This window comes from Epargyreus clarus, unplaced genomic scaffold (assembly GCF_041222505.1).
Source record: "Epargyreus clarus isolate Ecla_fem2 unplaced genomic scaffold, WU_Ecla_fem_2.2 ptg000004l, whole genome shotgun sequence".
Taxonomy (NCBI): domain Eukaryota; kingdom Metazoa; phylum Arthropoda; class Insecta; order Lepidoptera; family Hesperiidae; genus Epargyreus; species Epargyreus clarus.
The window spans coordinates 13,669,056-13,691,251 of record NW_027332212.1 but is presented as its reverse complement, the minus strand read 5'-3'; the positions used below and the strand labels follow the sequence as shown (position 1 = coordinate 13,691,251).

General features: G+C 35.3%; 2 protein-coding genes across 3 annotated transcripts in view; both read right to left on the bottom strand.

Annotated features, from left to right (window-relative positions):
• LOC140757616 (MIF4G domain-containing protein A) overlaps positions 1-3,006 on the bottom strand; it is a 42,591-nt gene extending 39,585 nt beyond the window's left edge. For both annotated transcript variants that reach the window (XM_073093454.1, XM_073093455.1), the window contains exon 1: positions 2,805-3,006. The gene's annotated coding sequence lies outside the window, so the exon portion shown is untranslated. The remainder of the gene's footprint in view (positions 1-2,804) is intronic.
• A 7,495-nt stretch (positions 3,007-10,501) lies between these two features.
• Etl1 (SWI/SNF-related, matrix-associated actin-dependent regulator of chromatin, subfamily a, containing DEAD/H box 1) lies at positions 10,502-21,648 on the bottom strand. Its single transcript, XM_073093453.1, has 15 exons — positions 21,382-21,648; positions 19,590-19,789; positions 18,684-19,027; positions 18,140-18,308; positions 17,132-17,316; positions 16,385-16,578; positions 15,753-15,888; positions 15,165-15,300; positions 14,809-14,946; positions 14,267-14,503; positions 13,464-13,691; positions 12,737-12,948; positions 12,131-12,286; positions 11,396-11,526; positions 10,502-10,946 (listed from the first exon to the last, which is right to left on the bottom strand). Exons 1-15 carry the CDS (start codon positions 21,494-21,496, stop codon positions 10,870-10,872), a joined length of 2,658 nt encoding a protein of 885 aa, XP_072949554.1. The 5' UTR covers positions 21,497-21,648; the 3' UTR covers positions 10,502-10,869.
• Positions 21,649-22,196: the final 548 nt, after the last annotated feature.

Below are 22,196 nucleotides of genomic sequence, written 5' to 3'. Positions count from 1 at the left end.
CATCATTTGCTCAGCCGGGAAACGAACGAGTAGGTACTTACATTTTGAAAAAAAAAAACACACCCTGTATTACCTATTCCATCATCAGATAGTGTCGCTTCAAAGGATCAAATTCTGGAACGTATATGGCAAACTAAAGGAAAAGGCTAATTTTAAAGTAAATACACATTTTTTCATACATTTATATACTAATCCTTAATTTCGTTTGATTCAGTAAATTGTATTGTTAAAACTACTATGGAAAAATAGTCGAAATGATCGTTACAGAAGTTATAACTTACCGGTTGCTTTTAGGTGTTTTAAAAACATAGTCGGATGTGTATTACCTGTAATTGCTAAGTCCATGCACTGCAGTTTATACATTTAATTACATTTAATAATGTAAACTTGGAATTAACTAATCAGTACCAACAAATAAATTATCTTTATCTTTATGTTGGTATCGAATACATCGATTAAATTGTATTCCGTTAGCAGTGAGACTTTTAAGAATTTGTCTTAGTAAGTTTTAAAAGTAGTTACCTTTTTAAAAGTTTAACATTATAGATCAATGTGATTCTGATATTCATATTTCAAATGTATCCGTAGCGTCCATAGTTTCTAACTTTTGTAAATAAGATGAGAGATTACTATCTACTGTTTAATTTTTTTATACTTTTTTCTTCCGCTTAATTGCAACCAAACGTGAAACTGAAGGATTAACCAGGACTTTTAAGCGTGTTGTATATAGCCAACTTTTTGCTAGAACCAATTCGGTTACATCCAGCGAAGTTGCCCGCCTGTGTTACGTCCGAGTCTCAATTCAGGGGTAACGACCTCGCTCTATCGTTCACTCGGTAGGTCTCGTTGGCTAACCAAGAACTTACATGCAGAATTACCTAACTTTTGTTAGCAATTGAATTCTGAAGACACACGCCTTCGTGATTTTTGGTTTGTGGACTTTAAACTTTTAATTGCATTTATATTAACAAATGGCGCAGTGGACACCTTACCAACCCTATGCTGCTATGCTAATTCAAATTCAAATCTCATTTATTTTAAATTAATTCATATAGGATACTTTTTCAAAGTCGACAAACTACCACCACTTCGGAAGGTGTTTCACTATGGAGAAGAAGCAGAGTAAGAAACTCCATAGGTGTGCAACCCGATGTGTTAGCAGATGCTATGCTGAAATCCTGAGTTCGATCCTAGCAAGTGATCAGGAATTACTTTTCTTGAGCTGTCGTGTACCTAATTCTCATGGTATGGTGAGACAAAACTTTACGAATCGTTGCAACTTAAGACTTCGGACGTAGCGACGCTTTTGTAACAGCATGAAATGGGATTCCAATCCAATTTGGGATTAATTACAGACATCCATCTAACTACTGTTATTGTAGTAAGATAAGATAGTATTGTTATAAATATTTTTGTTCAATGTTACCATGTATGTTACGATGTAAGCTTAAGATATCCTTATTGTAATGTTATTACTAAAGTTTATACTAGCCTGAATTAAGTATATTTATTATTCATAAATAATAAATTATATCGGTATAACTTTATTGAAGTGTTGCTAATTTTAACAGCTTTTAATTCGAATTTCAACGTTAATTTTCGCACATTTTATTACCGACAGAGCACGACTTTCAAATCAACAAGTAAAATTATTATCAGAAAGTTTTTTTTACGTTATGAAAACATGAAAAATCGCACCAAACTCAGATTCTTTCTTATCTTGATGAATAGATATGTAATGCATGCTATTAGTCACACAGTGTCAGATTTTGTGAAAATGCAAATGACGCAAATAACACCGTTTACAGTCTGCAAATATAACGCAAAAAGTCAATCAAGATAACATTAATTATTTTCTAAAGTCTATCAGTTTAGTCCTTGATGTAAAATACGTATTTCGTTCGCTAGATATCGGATACTTAGATATATAGCGTTAAATAATACGAAATAATTAAAATTTCTATTTGAGTTGGTTTCGCTACACTAAACATGCAAAAAATGCTACCCAGGAATTATACAGTTGATACGTAACGAAAATAATGCTTGTATTGAAACATTAATAGGCGTGTACATGTATATAAAATCTTTAAAGTAATATTTTGTTTATTATTTTGCCTGCCGACTATTTTCCGATGTTATGTGATGATGTTTAAAGGAAGAACCAAGTCAAGACTACTAGCCACAATGTGTGCCTACGCTTTGCATTACTTGCAAAATGACACGGGTAATATTACTACAATAATACTTATCGTTATTCAGTGATGATACCTTAGTTCATTTAAATATCAAACATCGTTTCTGATTCATACAAAGTAGGTATACATAGGTAACGTGTACGAGATTTGAATAACATTTTATCTAAACTGAAATAGTAATGCAGTAGGTGGCTCTACTAATGATGTTCAACTGCACCGGTATTCAGGCCGACGTGTTTATTTTATCGTAAACTCTTCCAGTCAAAAAGAAATCGTATTTTGTATTAGCCACTTAGCAATTAGCCGGTAGAAATCCGCGTCGGAACCAGCGTAGGCGCGAATGAACAAATGCAATTGCACTTTCATTTCGCCCGTTCGACATTTGAGTCGGTAAAATTCGCAGACGCCGAAACTACGTCGTAGACCGGAATTTATAGGTCAACGTCGGGTCCGCGGACGCGCGTGAAAACTATAGTCGGAAAACGCGTAAAACGCATAACCTCTCCCTCGATGCAGCGGCCGAAAATACTAACCGCACTAATAATAGATCTAATTAGGGAATGCTTTCGCGATTGTTTTTCGATGTGGATCGAATAAATAGTCACTTACCAGAATCGTGCGCTCGCGTGTTACAGCGGTCGTTGGCGGATTCGCGTTTTATTTCACTGAAATTATTTTTGTTCGCGTCGCCCGTCGCTCGCGCAGATTCCGGTCGTGTGGCGCCCGCCCGGGCGGTGTGCCGACTGACGCCGCGCGCGCACCATTGGGTGGAGGAGTTTTCTATCCAACGATACATCGGCCACTGCGCTGCTTACCGTGTTTCATCGCCTCCGTGATGAAAGGAAGCTAAGCGCGCCGGCCGCTAGTGCCGCTTGCTGGAAAACGGCTCCAGTCATTGAAGCAATGAATCAATGTTTGCTCTACATCGTGCAATTGCACGGTTAGTGCGCCCGCAGCGGGGAGTTTCGATTCGCAATAATTCGGTCTGCTTTAACTGTTCAGTGATCAACTGTAAATCACATTGTGCTTGTCAATTTCGATTCGACTGTTATCTTTCTACCCACTTTTACCTTCAACTTCACTTACGGTACCGTAACTTGGACAGTAGCTTTCTTCCCAACTTATGCAACAGTTTCCCACGACGAAGAGTACATCAAACAGCACTAGGTGTTACACCGGAAACGCTTTCGCGGTGACTGACACTGAGGGCGACATGAAATAATAAAAAGCGGTAGCCACTCAAACGGAAAACGAAATATGTGGAAAATCAGTCATCGGTTTAAAATAACTTTTGCAAAAAGTTAGTAAAAACCAAGCACGAGTGTCTACTGCAGTCATCAACTTATTGGTTTTATCTATTACTTATATTTCCGTATTTAACTTAGAAACTGTGCATACCTTTCCTGCCTAGCGTTATTAAAAATTGTAGCTAAAATTTCAATTGCGATTACTCTTTACAACCAACGCACCATTGCAACTAATATTATTATCAAAAACTTTGATAATCCATGCTTCAATTAAAGATGATCTGAGATCCGTAAATACTGTAAGCATAATTTACGACATACTCGGGAATACCACAAAACTCACCCGGAACCAGGTGGCGTTGTTTATAAATAAAACTTCCGCTCTCGCTCAGCGACGACTTCTTTTACTACATGAAGCTTTTAGGTTTTTTTTTTTTTATAATATGAGAGTAGCAGACGAGCCTGCAGTCCACCTGATGGTAAGTGGCTACTGCCGCCCATGGACATCTGTAATCAACCCCAGATAGGATTAGATATTCCTACCTAAGGTCGGCCACAGATGCGCCGCTACCCCTGAGGACTAAGCTGGAACGCCTCGGAAAAGTCTATCTCCCTTACCACACCCTTCAAACCGGAACACAGCAGCGCCTAACACTGCTGTTATTAGGTAGAAATAGGTATGGCGGTGGTGCCGCCGGAGTCGAACCACAAAGGGTTCTACCACCTTTAAGATGGTACCTATTATGCAGCATACTATACTGAACAAAGTCTTCAAAGTATTAAGACCAGTCTATCGCTATGGCGAAATATAGGTTTTTCATCAGTCTTTTTTCAACCGTGCGTGCATCAGTGGTACGTGCCTGGGAATCAAACCTCGGACCCTTCGATTGAGAAGCAGGGTTAAGTAAACAATGTGATGTTAGGTATGCGGACTAATAGAGTATTATTAGACTCCTAATTACCATCGATCGATCGATCGATCGATCTGGATTTTTAACTTCCACATGAACTGAAATTGTAAATAAAAAGAAAGACAAGTTTTGGCCAAAACCAGTTCTGTATTCAGCAATGTCAAATTATATTATATCTAAAATACTCAAAGGTGTTACAGCCGCAGTACAAAATGCTAATAATAATTACATCGAATACATGCAACATACGTTCCCACATAACAATTTGGAATACAAGTCAATTCCATTCACAGAAAGCATATTCGATTGGCTTTGAATCAATACTGAACTATTACATAGACTTAAATCGTTAAATATGTCAAATATATGTTTAAATAAAGTTATCACATTAATCCGTTGTATGCGTCTAGTGGGCCTCTAAATTATTACAACTATTGTTATTAAATTTATTCTTTTAAAATATCACTATCTCTCACTTATTGACAAATGTAGATTCTTAGGTGGTGCCATATCTAAAGATTTAAATCCATGTTTGTTCATTAATGTTTGTTGCTTAAATATTTTTATAACTTGTATTTCACGTCAGCGCGTTTATTATTCAATTTCAACCTAAAACGTATACAAAACATAAGGATGGGCGTATGAAATAAAACCTCATATCAAAACTAACATGTACCGTGACCTGCGGTGTTCACATATTCAGGCATGATAATAAATCTTACATCTAGATAATATTAATAATAATTTTATACACAGTAAGTCTATTCGACACATCTGTAGACATGACATTAATAATGATACATACATACAACTTCGTTTCTCAAATAATTTTGAAGGTTTTTTTTTTATAATCGTATATATATCATCAGTTCTGGGACAGAATTAGTATTATAGTTATTGTTTGCTATAAAATATAAATACTACTTATATATACTACGTTATTTTACAATTTTTCATGCTTCAAGTATCTCCAATTATGAAGAGAAATGTGCCCAGCAATGAAACATAAGGGTACCCAGGACCGGATTTAAGGGAGGGCAACCGGGGCGGCAGCCCCGGGGCCTCCACAAAAGAGGGGCCCCCACAATAGACGTCGTTTTTTTTTAAATTCCGACTAGTAAACTAGTAAAAAAAAATCTTTTCCTTTGATATTTTTTTCGCTGTTTTACCTTTATCTACAGTACTTTGTACAAACATGAATACTAGAAGAATCTACCTGCGTTTCACAATAAAATATTTATTGAAAAACTCAACTGAAAAAATTGTTCATTTTATTCGGAAAATAATTTGGGGCCAGGGGACCTCCACTCCTTTGTTGCCCCAAGGCCTCTAGACCTCTAAATCCGGCCCTGATGGTACCACAACAACATAATATTTTATAGCACTCTGTGACCTAAACCCGCATTTTAGCCACGCATTTCTGCTGATTTTTACACCGTACGAATATTAATACACTACCCTCACAGTTGTAAAAAATAAACATAGCTATGAACGTTTCATACTTTTAAATGCCATTTAAAAATTAAAAGTGAGTAATGAGTATTTTGTTTAAAGCTATAATTATATTAATATTTTTTATATCACGGCGTGCGTAAATTGACGTCCAAAATTAGTACATTACAATACGAGGACGAAAAATGTTTTTCTGACTCGTGTGATTGCAGTCCTCGAAGAAAAATGTTTTTCTGACTCGTGTGATTGCAGTCCTCGCCTGCGGCTCGGCCTGCAAACTCACACTTGTCAGAAAAAAATTTTTCGTCCTCGTATTGTAATGTACTAATTTTGGACGTATTTATAAATGTTTTTGCCATTGTGTATATACTAAGCAAGAGCAACACTATAAGACTAACTGTTGGGCTTTATCGAGTTTTATTGTTTGTTTTGACTGTGTATTTTCGCTACACACCATAGTAGGAGATATTTAAATTAGGAATCATTATCAAAATTAGCCATAATACTACTCCAGTAGAATCTCGACTAAGCGACCTATTTGTTGTCGTATTTGTGGCATTCGGATTATCGAAAATTTGGATAATTGAGTTCATGAAGAAAAGTTATTTAAACTGATTTAGGAAGGTAATCTTTTTCGACTATATGTTTGTTACGTATGTATTTTTCATTCTTTGGCAAACTCAAACGACTTCACTAATTTTGACATATGATGTGTCTTTGGATTCGTCTAAATTGTGGAGATAACATAGGCTATATTTTTAGCAATCGGGTTTTTGTTTTTTATAGTAACTTTTAGTTGCGATTTGGCGACTTTCCGGAATTTAAATGCACATGTCACACAAAATGTGGCCGATTTGCAAGGGCTATTACAAAGTTACTTGTTCACGTTTGTCAATCCGAATAATCGCGAATATTTATAACTGAGGTCCGGATAATCGATTTTCTACTGTATCACTAGTACTTATTAGTCATGTATTAGTACATTATGTGATTGCTTATCATATGTTTCTTTAAAACGTTTAGGTGGAGTTTCCATTAAAAGTCATTGGTCTAGACGCCTGTATGTAGCCTAAATGGCTTGATAGATTTCGACGTATGTGTGGTGTTAGATTTGTCTTTATCACAAGAGCAGAATAATTACTAAATTTTCTAAATCAAGACTTCTTCACATCAAATTTCAATGGTTTTGGTTGTGTCACATTTTTATTGTTTTTTTAATTCATAATTTTTAGTTTCAAGCATTTATAAGTTTCAAAATAATTATCATATTTTTTAATATTACTTCACAAGTATAAGCGGGTTTATGTCACACGAGCTATAAAATAGTATACGATACTTGTGACATAAGTAGCCTATTATGTGCACGGCGTTTAGCACTAGCACTAGCAGTCTAACTTCACGCCGTGCAAAAATAGGCTACTTTGGCCACGCGTATCGTAATGTACTATTTTTAAGTCAAAATTGTATTTAATTCAAATGTAAATCGCAATATATTGCCAGATCTCTTCATACACTTACACAGTATTTAAAATTAAACTAATTTCAAAAATAAACATAACTAAAATTGCGTAAATGCGACCACATCCATTCGTACCATACAAATATATTGTCAATTCGAGTAACAACCATATAGGCCATGGATTATTTAAATACTTATCTACAAAAAAAAAGAGTTTATTGCTAATAGAAGAAATTGTCTGAAGAAAACGTATGACAAAATATAAAAGGTGGTAGTTTCGATCAAGAGGTACCACCATCACAACTATTAATGTGAAGCATGTCTAGCGTTCTTACGTTTTGGAAGACAGGTGTGGATGCCGGCAGACATCTTATTCAGAGGTTGCAATGCATCTGTTATCGGTTTCAGGTAGAAATCCTGTTCTATTTCGAGCTGTTTATTGATGTCCATTGACGATAGTGACCACTTACCTGCATGCTCATTTAATAATCTTTAAAAAAAATCAAACCAACTATCTTGATTAAATCAATATAGAGCAATTTAGAAATATGATAAAATTATGTAACTGTTTTTCACTTTTGTGGTGTAATTTTGCATACATTTATAATAGGAAATGACTGGCACTCTATTTTAGATCTTAGAATATAAACATTAAAATTAAAAAAGTTGTTGGTTTTGGACAAATGTGATCGCGCAAACATATTATGTAAATAGATTTTCGGAATGTTAACTAAACTATAAATATAACTAAAAATTTAACTAAATAAATATCTTAAATAAAAAATACATTACAAATTCATGCTAAGTAAATAATTGTTACTTTGGTGGTATATTTTTATTAGAGAATATGAGATAACCAGCTTTCAAACATATTGCATACACTTAAATTATATATAGGGAAATTAATTATGCATGAACTATATTAAACTGATTATAATATTATAACATATTTCAAATTTAAAACAACTTAAATTCTGATATTGTCATTCTTAAGCGTCACAACTTAAAAATATTTATAGAGAAAAACTATAAGTACTTTTATATGTAGATCATTTCAAGTTCCTTTTATTTTACGGTTTCCTTATTTTTTTGGGTACTTGTTTACAATTTTATTAAAATTACAATTTTAATTTCTTTTTTATGATTTAGGATTGAATTCGGGACAAAATTAAGAAGAGTGTCAAAATATTGGAAGCCTCATTTTTATATTGAGCATTTCTTTTCTGTATAATGTATGTATGTCAAAAATTATACACTATTAGTGGGCAAAAATAAGGAACACAATCAGAAGACATGAGATATAATCAAGACCCAAGATAGATGTGGCTGCTTCATGCTATTTCGCGCGACATCTGACGATGCATATCGCAAGTATTGTCCCTTAGTTGATATGCAATTTTACATCCAGAATTCTGAGTTACATAAGCGTGACGAATTGGCCCAGACTTCTCCCAATTGTGAAGGGAAACTTGCCCAGCAGTGGGACAAAAAATGACGCAACCAGGATATGTCAATTAGGATTAGGAGCTATGTTTATAAACCCAGAAAATAATAATACAAAAATACAATGTTATGTTTGATTGAACCTTGGCATTATTGCTATAAGGCAGTGTCAGCTTATACAAATATACAACACGAACAATTGAACATAGGTGTAGTCCAACAAACTTTGCATGTGGCATATGCGCCACTAGCTATCATAATTTTGCTAGGTTGACAAAAGTACCTAAGAAGGGAAAATTTTTAATTATTATACTTAGCACTAGTTATTGCCCGCGGCTACGCCCGCGTTTAAAAGAAAATAATGTGACATACTAACATGCATAAAACTGAAAATTCGTACCTTCATTGCAATGACAGTGGCGCCATCTGGCGAAAATTGGTCGTACCAACTCTGAAACCTTCGTGGGCTCATGGACAACAACTTTGCTAAAGATCATCACTTGATCAAATGCATCGTTTACAATTCAATGCTTACTAATATCGATTAAAATAATCGACTTTTTGGTCCAAAAGATCGATTCTCTGATTAATTGATTTTAGATCGCCATCCCTAGCTCCCTTGGGATTTCCGGGATAAAACTATCCTATGTCCTTTCTTGGGTTTTAGACTATCTTTGTACAAAATTTCATTAAAATCGGTTCAGTGGTTTAGGCGTGAAGAAGAGACAAACAGACAGACAGACAGAAAGAGTTACTTTCGGATTTATAATATTAGTAAGGATAATATTACAAGTGACTAATAATAATGCGAAAAATTATTCATTTTATTGACAAATAACCTTCTTAACAAACATAATTCTATTAAATTAATTCAAAAATTAACAACTTTTTACAGGGAAATTGAAAAATTTGTCATGTAGTTGGCAGCAAATAAATATTTTCGAAAGACGCCTCGCGCACAGTAAAGTGTGTCGGACTACAGACCAAGTTATACAGATTATAATTTAATAACATAGAATTCAGTCAATGTATTAATCTCAATCCTATTTCAATTTAACCTTACTTTTAATTTGTACACTACATAAACGTGTGTATTGTATAAAATGAGTATACAATAAATACATTATTACACTGACTTTGTGAAAACTTTATTGTTTAAGCTCTGAACACTATAATAACTGTATACATTTCAATTTATTCATATATTTATAATTCAGTGGAATCTTTAGTACTATGCATCCTGCAGACCAAAGTTGCTACCAGTCTGATTTTGTATCTAAGCACTTACTTATATTAAGGAACTATATTATTATTTTATTATCTACACGAAATTACTGCACAATTGCTAATCATTCCGTATAATAATGCATAATACTCTTGTTATTAATAAAGTAAATAAATAATAAACATATCAGATTACAACCCTTATTATATTCGAACCATGCAAAAGATATGAATAGATGATTATTATATTGTTATTGGTCTATTAATAATTGCACTGATTAAGACATTTACATAGGTAGCATATAAATGCTATTGCACAAATTATCCATTTAAGTGAAACAGTACAATTTTATGAAGACCAGAAATAGAGTTGTAAGTTCTGTTCTTTGAAAACAATGACCATATGAAAATAAACCATTACTTTATACTTTTATTATTGATTACACTTTTATTTTTGATTGATTTTTATTATTTTTATTATTGATTGATATTTATGTTCCACAAATTAACAATGACTTTGGGAAGTTTAAAGATTTATTTAGTATTTTTTTCTGAATTACAATCATATTGAGAATTACACTTTCTGTGCAACTTTTTTAAAAGTCGAAACCATTTCTATGTCAAAAAGCAGTATACCATTAACTAAAATTTAATAATAATCAAACATATGCATTACCGACCTTCAAATACTTGGAGGAAAACACCCACACTCCTACATCATCATAATCACTCCCACATCAATAAATACTCACTTTGGTCACTTAGTCTAACATATAATTTCACAGGGTATACATACAACATTTACATCAACTGGTTATCACACTGATTACTATCACTTATCACTTCATCATTCACCGTTCACTCTGTCAGTGGGTGAATGTCAAGTCATGGGTCGACACATCTTAGTCAATGACAATGATGTTGTCGGTTGGCATTGATCATTTGTTGGGTGAGGTTAGACCCAGGGCGGCTGAGAGCAGTCGCACGACGTTCTTTTGCTCGGTTGGCTCATTTTCTGAAAGCAAAAGGACATTTAATTAAAGAAGTAATTATTAAAATAAAAACACGTTTTCTACACACTAGGATGCTCTGCGTCGCAGGTGCCGTGAACAAACAGATAGGCAAATACACAAACGCTCACACAAAGAAATATAAATCTAAATTCGTCATTTAGATATCTGTCTGGTCGTAAGTAATTATAAGAATAATTACTGTACCTATATATAAGTATCTCCACAAATGAAATAAATATACTATACTAGCAGAACCCGCGGCTTAGTCCGCGTAAAAAAATGTATGATGACATAAAAATATATTTAATTAATGAAAGATTTCAATTTATCAATGACATTTTATTATTAAAATTCATCATTTTATGTATTTTGCTTCCTAAGCCCACTTGACAACTATACACTTACTCTTTTACATTACATGTATCCTTCATAAAATATAAAGTAAACTCACCATCAGCTCCTGTGACATGTTTCTCCAGGTTAAGTTTCTCCTGTGCCACTTGGTAGATGCCTTCCTCAATAGTGCCCGCACTCAATAGCCGGTAGATCGTCACCGGCCTGGTTTGACCCATCCGATGGCATCTGTAATGAAAATTTTACATTATATTCTGACAACTTAAAGATATGTAAAACAAAATCAATGAGACATTAAGGTGGTAAGTATTTAATAACAAAGTATTGTACAGTAACTATCAAGACATCTCAGTAATGTATGTAAATTTAAAGTATTTTATTACTATAAGTCGCTTCAAAGCAAAAATATCTAAGGAAACCTGTACGTATGCCTGAGAGTTTTCAAATGTGTGTGAAATATACCAATCAGCACTTGGCCAGCATGATTTGGGCAAGAGCCTAAAGCCCTCGCTTCATGAGAGGAGACCCATATCCATCATTGGGACAGTAATGGTTTAAGGCGAACACTTTTCAATATTTCGAAGGACATAAAGATGTAACTACGTGAATATGATCAAAGATAGTTTGCTACTCCTCAGAATTAAGATAGTCATCCATATACAGATACATTAGTCTGCAGACTTCCATACCCTTTCAAAGACACTTTCAAGTGACACACTTTTTAATTGTGTAGCGTTGGTACTTTTAGGATCATTCATTCCATTTGGCCATACTCTATCTATACCTTCCAAACCTGCAATGAATGTACGACTAATAGCAATTATGAACTGACCTATCTTCAGCCTGCTTATCGTTATACGGGTTGAAGTCTATGTCGTGTATGATGACGGTGTCGGCGGCCGTGAGGTTGATGCCGAGCCCGCCGGCCTTCGTCGACAGCAGGAACACGAAGATGTCCTCGTTGTTGTACTGGTCTATTAAGTCTTGTCTGGAAATAGAAATATAATTTATTTATTTAGATATTTTCCTGAAAGGTTCCAGAGTTAGTACCCTAAAGAAATAATGGTTCATACAGATAAACAAAAATTACAATTTTAATTGAGTAATGTATAAAACATAAAGTTCTTGCTGCTACAAAAAAAAAGCAATACATGGTCACTGCCATACCCCTGAGGAATAAGTTGGAATACCTCACATAAGTATGACTCCCTTACCATACCCTTCAATGAAGACACAGCAGCTCTTACCAATGCTGTTATGAGGAAGAAATAAGGTGCTGTGGTGGTGGCTCCAGTGTCAAACCACAAGTTACCAACTTTTGCCTTCAAGTATAAGTGATGTATATACAGTTGGCAATTTAATGTTATAAGATATATAATACTTATATAACACAAATGATAATGATGCATATGATTGTCCACACCTTGTAACAACTCACCGGTCATTAACAGCGGTGCTGCCGTCCAGCCTGAGGTAGCGGTACCGCCTGAGCTTCATGTAGGGCTCCAGGATGTCCAGCATCATGGTGAACTGGCTGAACACCAGCACACGGTGGCCCTCCGCCTTCAGCTTTGGCAGCATCTGGTCCAGCTTGAGGAACTTGCCAGAGTCCTCTATCAAACTGTCCGGCACTTTGAATGAGTGGATACACTGTAAGGAATTGAAATCTACTTTTATTCTCACATTTTTGTTAGAACACAATTTAAAATGAGTAGCATGTGACACATATCAAGAATAATTGGTTTCTTTTTAACAACTTTTAAAAAGAAGGAAGTACTTTGATAAAATATTTAGATAAACTATGCAGTGATAATTGAGATTGATGATGGGCTAATATATATTCTGTCAAATTACCAAGTAGGGCTTCTGAAACCTGTATCCTTCAACCCCAGAGGTCATACCCCAAAGTTCATCTGGTTGGTAGGAGATTTGGTGTACTTTGCGACTTTTAACATTTTACTATGAATAATAGAAAGGTGTGATTCACCTATAAATAACAATTAATGCAGCAATATTAGCAATTTATCGGGGAGTTAGGCAGGACGGGTCGTTAAGCACATACTGCTCGCTGGTCATCTTATATATGTGGTCATGACGAAACCGGGTCGCCATCTACCCTGCTACGGCAAGTAGAGTTAGGGTGACCGGTCAGTTTGTCAACTCACGTGATGGTGCAGCGTGAGCTGGTGTATCTGGAAGTCGGACATGCAGGCGAGGTCCTCCAGCACGTACTGCTCGTTGCTCTCCTTGTGCGCGGGGTCGCGCGCCAGGCGCGGCGCCAGCTGCCGCAGCCGCGCGTCGTCGTAGTACGTGCGCAGCAGCAGGGGGTGGTTCGCGAGCTTGCGCATGTCCATCATCATCGACATGCCGCTCTGTTCGGTTGTTGCGTGGATCTGGGTGATGGAATTATTTATCGTAATAAATATGTATACAATTCTGACAGTTTCAAGTATACATGGTAATAATAATACTAATAATAATAATACAAACAAAACAAAGAAATTGTTCTTTAAATCTAAGTAATGAAGGACCCTGTATTTCATCATAAACTTTAATTAAGACCAAGTAAAATTAATCCTCTTTGAAGTTTGACAAAGAAAATGTAGATACCTCTAAGAAGTAAGTTGGAATATCTCATATATCTTCCTGCTGCTTCGAACCACAGAAAAATATAGTTACACTATAACTATAATATTACAGTTCAGTGATCTTTGTTGTTTTTGATTTCTGTAATCATTTGCCAATAAATTGAAATAGATCAAATTACAACATAGGGCACAGCTCCGTGTGGTTGGTCTTCCTGGGCAGGTCTTGCAGCACGTCCCACTTGAGCCGCCGAAACACGAGCGAATTCATGATGCGCTTGGCCTGCGTTATCTGGCTCTGCTCGAACGCTGGCACGTCGTCCTCGAACGGCTCTGTTATCTTTGTTGTCTTTGATTTCTACATAACTTATACTATAACTTACCGTTCCATCCTTAGCCGCGAACCCAGCAATGAGATCTTTATACAACTTCTCCTGTCTCTCCGACATGGGGCATAGCTCCGTGTGGTTGGTTTTCCTGGGCAGGTCCTGCAGTACATCCCGCTTGAGCCGCCGGAGCACGAACGGCTTCATGATGCGCTTGGCCTGCGTTATCTGGCTCTGTTCGAACGCCGGTACGTCATCCTCGGACGGTTCTGTGATCTTTGTTGTTTTTGATTTCTGTAATCAATCACCAATAAATTGAAATATATCAAATTATAACATGATTTTATCGATGTAAAATGCTAATGATTATGCAGTCTACCTGAGGGTTAGTGGTCACAGCATCTACATATCTATCTGCCTACAATCACAAATGTGAAGTTCTAGATGAGTTCAATCACAAATACCTGATACCTAAACGGTTCTACCTCATTCCACAACAATAAAAGTATACTAACTTAGATGAAGCAGTAGTCCACGTTCATTATATAGTTCTTATACCAATATAACAAAAAAAAAAAAACTTTTTCATATCTACTTACAGCATTTTTCTGGAATAAGCTCTTGAGATCGTCTTTCTTGCCGGAAAACATATGCGGCATCACGAAACATAGAAGCGACATCAGTTCCAACAGGTTGTTTTGAAGTGGAGTGCCAGTGAGTAGAAGTCTGTATTTTGACTGAAATGGAAATTAATTTGTACAACTACAAAATCACAAATTATATTCTGACAAATAAACTGCTAATTAAACCACTTGGCTGCGGCATGAACACAATTAAAGTTTTAACATTCGAAAAAATATTGTCCAAGTCAAGATACTTGAAATCGAAAGTAAAGTAATCTGTTTAAATTAAAAATTTAAAACCATAATATTACTTTTTGATATTAATAGCTTACCTTTATTTTGAGCAAATTGTCGTATCGTTGTGTGGACATATTCTTCAACATGTGAGCCTCGTCATAGATGACGTACTGCATCGGCGTGATTCTGAACATCTTTCGCTCTTCGGGACAACTGCTCACCATTGTGTAACTATTGAAATAAATAATGACGATAATTTTTCCATCACTGTGTTTGTTTTATGAGGATTTGTGCCTTGATTACATGCATAGCATATAGTATGCTAAAGAGAAAGTTATGACATAACACTTTGATTATTAGCTTGTGTGAGATGGATCATTTTTCGAAAAGGAAAGTATTCAATTATGTAGGGAAATCATTACATTTACTATAATAATTATGTGAAAATATACTATAGATAGGCAGATTTAATGTGAAAGGCACCTGCCTGTAAATCTGGATAAAGCAAAAAACAATCAGACTTTCCTAATCCTATTCGCCTCCTTATATGAACTATCAAAAATCCTTTCACTAAATTTCTTTGGTCGGTTACTACTATGCATTTTCTTTAAGAGTCTTAATAAATATTATATACTCAATAATATGTCTTTTGTCATGTTCATATGTATGTGGATTATACTAACGTGGTGAGCACGATGTCGATCTGGTCGAGGCCGCGCGCGTACTCGATGCGCAGCTGGCGGCGCTCCTCCGGGTTGCCGTAGTACTTGCTCACCCGCAGCGACGGACACCAGCGGGACAGCTCGCTGCTCCAGTTATCTGCATGTACAGAAACATTTTGAAGGGTTACTCTTACCATGGAGATTTTGTTATCATGCGGGTTTGATCCCCTTGTGCAATTCGAGTCCGCATGAGCACCTGAAGTGGTATCGATAATATCGACTCTTTAAATGTTTTTCAGGTATAGTATGTTAGTAGCAAGAATAAGGGCCAAAAAATTTTATACAGCAATGCTTTGCCCTGTAGCAGTCAATTTGTGCTGATGTGTTTTTATTTAAAGGGACAAAATATGAAACACAAAACATACAAAACCAAAGCAAACAGAGTATCATAAAATACACTATTTTATCCTCCAAAAGAAACAATACATTGGTCATCAACTTTTAGGTAACATTCCTGTCATAAATGGTTTGGTGCCGATGAAGTAGTCAGCAGTTTCTCAAAGGCAATCATATCACAGAATTGCAAACATATTATGATTAAATAAAAGGTAGTCTACTGATGACAGCTTATTTAATGTAATTTCCGTCCTTACCTAAAGTAGAAGCGGGCACAACAATCAAATGCGTGCTCTTCGATTGTCCAGTTTCCTTCAAATGTGCTAAAAATGCTATCACTTGTACAGTCTTCCCGAGCCCCATCTCATCTGACAGGATACCGGACACGCCCTGCTTGTGTAGAACTGCTAACCAATTCAAGCCCACAAGTTGGTATGGAGCAAGCTTCAAACTGAAAAATAGAAAAATTCTGTTAATTATTATTTATCCATTGACAACCTATATAGAATAGTGCGGCCATACAAGTCTGTCGTATCTTGCAGAAGATTTGTCTCAAAAGGTGTTATACCAACCAAGCAGATACTTAAGTAATAAATCTAAGATATATATTTTTTAGATCTGGCATTTACAAAATTTTATTTTTATGCTGACGGCACCAATAAAACAGAGATTCTGATTTAGAATTTGTTTGTTATTAGATACATATTTCACTCTGATCTATCATACATTCATCGTCAAGTCAATGAATCAATCTTTTAGAAATACAAAGAACGTATATTTGGTTCCGACACAGACTTATAGAATTTAACACAAAAATTTTACTATGAAACTACTTGATATATATTTTTTTGTATATTTTACCTAACAATAAGGCACACGAGCTACCTGACGGAAAGCAGTCACCGTCGCCTATGGACATTTGCGACACCAGAGGAGTCGCCAATGCACCGCCGGCTAACTGGTATCTATAACTAGACCTATAAAAGTATTTAAAAGCATCTCACTCAGGGTTCAATGTCGCGGGCTGCTTCAACCGGCCAGCACCCGCGGCCACAGCGGACTCAAGTTGCTGCGCGAGCCCCACGCACTTCTTCATGAGCCGCTGGATGTTGTTTCTTGTGCTGAGCAGTTCCTGCGTAGAGTTCAGCAGCTCCGTGCTCAGCATCTTGTTGTTATTGAACTTCTCCACCTGGAATGTGTTGGAGAAGATTTAGTTAGGATGAACTAGCTTAAGTCAACCAACACACATTAGTTTTATACAGAAATTCTAAGTTTTTTCAGGGTAATAAAATAAGTTACTGTCATTAAAATCACTTATCTTTGCATTGAGATCCCATGTATATTGGTCAAGTTAAACTCAAGATTAGTGCTAGCCACTATTACAAACGTTTAACTGTTGATTAGTAGCAATAGTTAAATGTTGGTATTAAACTTGTTGTTGTTTAAGTGTTAGTACAAACATTGAAATGTATGAAAATAATTTGTTTATCCCACTTTATTGTAAGGAAGTAATGGTAACTAACTAAACTTTAATGCGAAAGACTTAAATTTTATCTGTTTTCATAACTTGCTTGAAATTTCACTTTGTGACAAGTACATTTGATTATAATAATCTACCAGCGACATGGTCACAATACCTATTATGAAAGTATCCAGAATTGGGAGGCTTCTCATACTACATTAACTGTTAAATAATTTTAAATGAAGCGGACAGTGAGGATAATATGGTAAAATTATCTAATTGTGGTTACACTGTAAATCTGCAGTACCAAATTTGTATAGATATACTAATATTATAAAGAGGAAAACTTTGTTTGTTTGTTTGGTTGTAATGAATAGGCTCAAAAACTACTGGACCGATTCAAAAAATTCTTTCACCATTCGAAAGCTACATTATCCAGGAGTAACATAGGCTATATTTTATATGAAATATATTTGATAAATAGATTTTGAGGTGTACAAAGTTTGCCGGGTTAGCTAGTCAGTAGTAAGGTGATGATAGTAAACCTTACCATATCCAACCATCCTTTGAAAGGCCTCTGCGCGATGATAGCCTCAGCTTTCTTCTGGGAACAGCCACTGAGGAGTGATAGCTCATTCATGTTGCTGGTGTTGAGGAATTCAAACACCTTCCTCTTGTCTCCTATCAGGTCATCCGTTATTTCTGTATCAGAGTCCTCACTGAAATTTAATTCATTTAACATTTCACATTTTATTGAAATTGGATTGGATGCCTTCATTACGAAATTTTTATGTTTGCTATTGCACGATCTCATAGTTATGACGCGTGTCATACTTTTACGTGAATATTGATTTATTATTATGTCGTGATACATAAATTTGATGCTAGAATTGTTCATGATTCCACTTAGACTTCACAACAAAATAAATATGTCTCCTGTTCTATATGAAATCATCCATTCATGGGCTGCAGTGACGACTTTCAGTCAAATGGCTACAAGCCCATATGCTACGTCAATCTTATAAATAAAAAGACAATGCAACTGTCATTGGGTGAATCCACAATTATTTTTTATTATATTAAAATAACCTTACCTATCATAAACCCTATCATCTTTCCCTTTCCTGACACCATAGTCATCGTCTTCACTGCCACTGCTGCCTCTCCGGGCGCGACCACCTTTAGCTGACAGCGGTTTCCTGACTATTATCATATTACTGTTACTACTACTACTTGTTGCTGGTCCACTTGTCACTCTAACTATCCCTATGTTCCCATTAGCTCGGGGAATTTGACGGGGTAGTCCAGAGAATCCAGGCCGGGAGCCGAAGAAGCTGGAGGAGTTAGGCTTGTCATCGCTCTCAGGGTCATGCTTCAAAAGCTCATCCCTAGCTCGCTCTTCATTCCAATTGTATTTAAGTAGTGTGTTTTTTATGAACTGAAAAGCAAATATACTTTTTCATTTTAGCTATGAATTGAAAATGTTTTTTTTTATAAAAGAATTTTCATAAATCTGAACTGGAATTATATTGTGATATCCTACAGGCTACATAGTACATTTTGATGATGTCATTTCATTTAATGATTGTTAGTTAGTAAAAAAAGGTAAATTACATTGTCTCTTACAAATTTTGTAACATTTTTTTTTATAATATAGGAGTAGCAGACGAGCATGCAGTCCACCTAGTAAATGGCTACTGCCACCCATGGACATCTGTAATCAACCCCAGATAGGATTAGATATTCCTACCTTAGGTCGGCCACAGATGTGCCGCTACCCCTTTGGACTAAGCTGGGACACCTAGGAAAAGTCTGTCTCCCTTACCACACCCTTCAAACCGGAACACAGCAGCGCCTAACACTGCTGTTATTAAGTAGAAATAGGTGTGGCGGTGGTGCCGCCGGAGTCGAACCACAAAGGGTTCTACCACCTTCATTATATTATGATCAAAACTGAATAGTCTTACCCTAACCACTAAATAATTATCTTACTATCTTACCATATGTGATATATCTGGGAACATTTCAATCATGTTCCTGAATCTTCTTTCCTTTACAGCAGGTGTCAGTTCAATGAATCCTGGCTTCTTGGCAGGCGAGGCTGAGTCATCCGAATCAGAGTCTGGGATTCTTATCCTCTTGTACACAACTGGACCGTTTCTGTTTGCTGCATTTGGTGCCGGCATTCTTATTGGTGATGCTGTTTTTAACAAGAAATAAATATAGAAGTTACTGATGGATTTCTTGTTTCCTTTTCTGTTTTAATTTTAGCTTTAATATATGATATATAGCATTGCTTTTAATGGCCGAAATAATTTCGCACACTATTGTCTAATCTTTGGGGATGAAATTCTAAAAATCGCATATCCCATCTACACCACATTCATTTGAAAATATGATGAATATCATATCATATTACATATCATATTACATTTCTGGTAATTTTTTTAATAGCAATTATCAGAAATAAAAGTATTAAGCAAAGTATATTTTCCATTTTCTAGGTAATTTTACTTGTACAATACTGTTGATTTTACAGACAAACAGGAAAATTAATCGTAACAGATTAGTAAACTCTGTCACTATATGACACTGTACACTTTCAAACACTTAGTTTATAATAGTATATTTTTATGATATTTGCAAACTTATACTTCATTAACATCATACCTGAAGAAACATAACACATAAAATTGTGCAAAAAATTGATAAACTGGTTTGTTTACAAAAATACTTGTAAAAGCACCAATCAATCTAATTTATCCAATACAATTCGAAAGGAGTAATATATTGTATAGAATTTAGTGTTTATGGAAATATATAAAAAGTTAAGATTATAATCTATAAAAAATCAAGAACAATAAAGTGAGGTAAGTGAGAAGACATGAAACACTCTGCTGAAATGTATCTTAATGAATTCATACAACACAATAACACACCAAAACAACAATTTTATGCTTATTCAGTTCAGAAGTTTAGATCATAAACATAGACTCATTATGCCCCACTTCTGGGGATGGGTGTCCAACTGTCCACATGCAAAGAGAAAATAGTTTGCAATAGTCTATCATGTCTGTCAAGTACAAATGGGTAGAATTCACACCACCATTGAGCACTATTTTTTTTAAGAAACTCTTAGGAAAACTAACAACTTAACAAACTGTAACTCTTACTCACATTGCCATAAAAGCAAATGGTATCTAGCTTCTAATATTTTTTAACATAGAAATAGCGTAGTTCGCGTCCGTGAGACTCGAACCTCGGACCGTTCTACTAGGACCCTGAGATTCATACCACTAAGCTATCACTAGTTTAGACTTTACTAGTTTATTTATACCAACCACACCACAAGTTATGATATTGCAGTAACAACAAAAGGCTCGCGTGACGTAATTTTGATACATATAGTTGAAACACGAGGTGTAACGTGTAAATTTATCGCCATTTCATTTAATATTACGGACATTTACTAAAATTTGTATCACGTGGTAGTGAAAACAGTCATATTTTTGCGTAATGTTTCTCGAGAAAGCTCACCCATGAAATTATGTTAGATGTAAGTTTCTCACGATCAGTGTAAGTGGAACTAAGAAACGGCGTGACACGATAAAAGTAGAGGTTGGTAAAATATTAAAACCGGCGACTATAAAAAATGGAAACCTTGAATATGTACTGTGGCAGAATGAGGGTCACAAACGTGGTCGGTATCCATACCGTGCTTAGTGAAATCTCAAATACGTAAACGGACATCAAACGGATATCATGACTTATTTATTGACAAATAAAACTTACGAGAATTTGATGAGGACGGTGTTATGATTGTGCTACTTGTCCCAGGAGTTGGGTTCCTTTGAAACCTATACTGTCTTAGATAACTCAACATGCTCGGGCTATTGCTTTCCGACATTTTCACGACCACTTTAAGATCGATCAACGTCGGAGTTTAATTACGATTTTGTAAATTCTTCACAAAATTACAAAAGTTTCAGTCGATAAAAATGAAACACTGCACTGTTCAAGCTGCAAGACAACACTGCGGCCATTTTTATCCGCGAGACTGTGTGAAAGAAATTGGCCAACTGGAATTTACCTAGAATCCACATAAACCAATGACGGTTACAATTAAAAATATTTTAGCCAATGGGATTTTTTTCAAATATAATTTCACACGAATACGATTGAAATAGTGTTGTACAACCTATTTCCCGTAAGGATTACAAAATTTAATAATCGTGGCTAAAATCATAAAAAAATATCATTTTGACGTAATTCATGTTAGTGCTACATAATAGTATTTTCTCCCATTCGATAAATGCTTGCAAAATATTGAAGAGTGATATTATATTTAAAAAAAGATTCGTATTTGTAACATATTTAGTTTATAGTATCGTATTAGTGTAGCAATATTAAAAATACAAAAAAGAAGAATAATAATTGATAATATAATGACTAACTATGTAGTAAGCTGCATAATTATGTAGAAAATCGTGTGTTGACAAACTTTCTGTATTAGTTATCTCTTTATTGAGAAAGTGTTAACTCTATAAAAAATCAGAGCGATAGTTTTTAAGCTGATAAAAGAAATAAAATGTCATTTAACTTTAAAT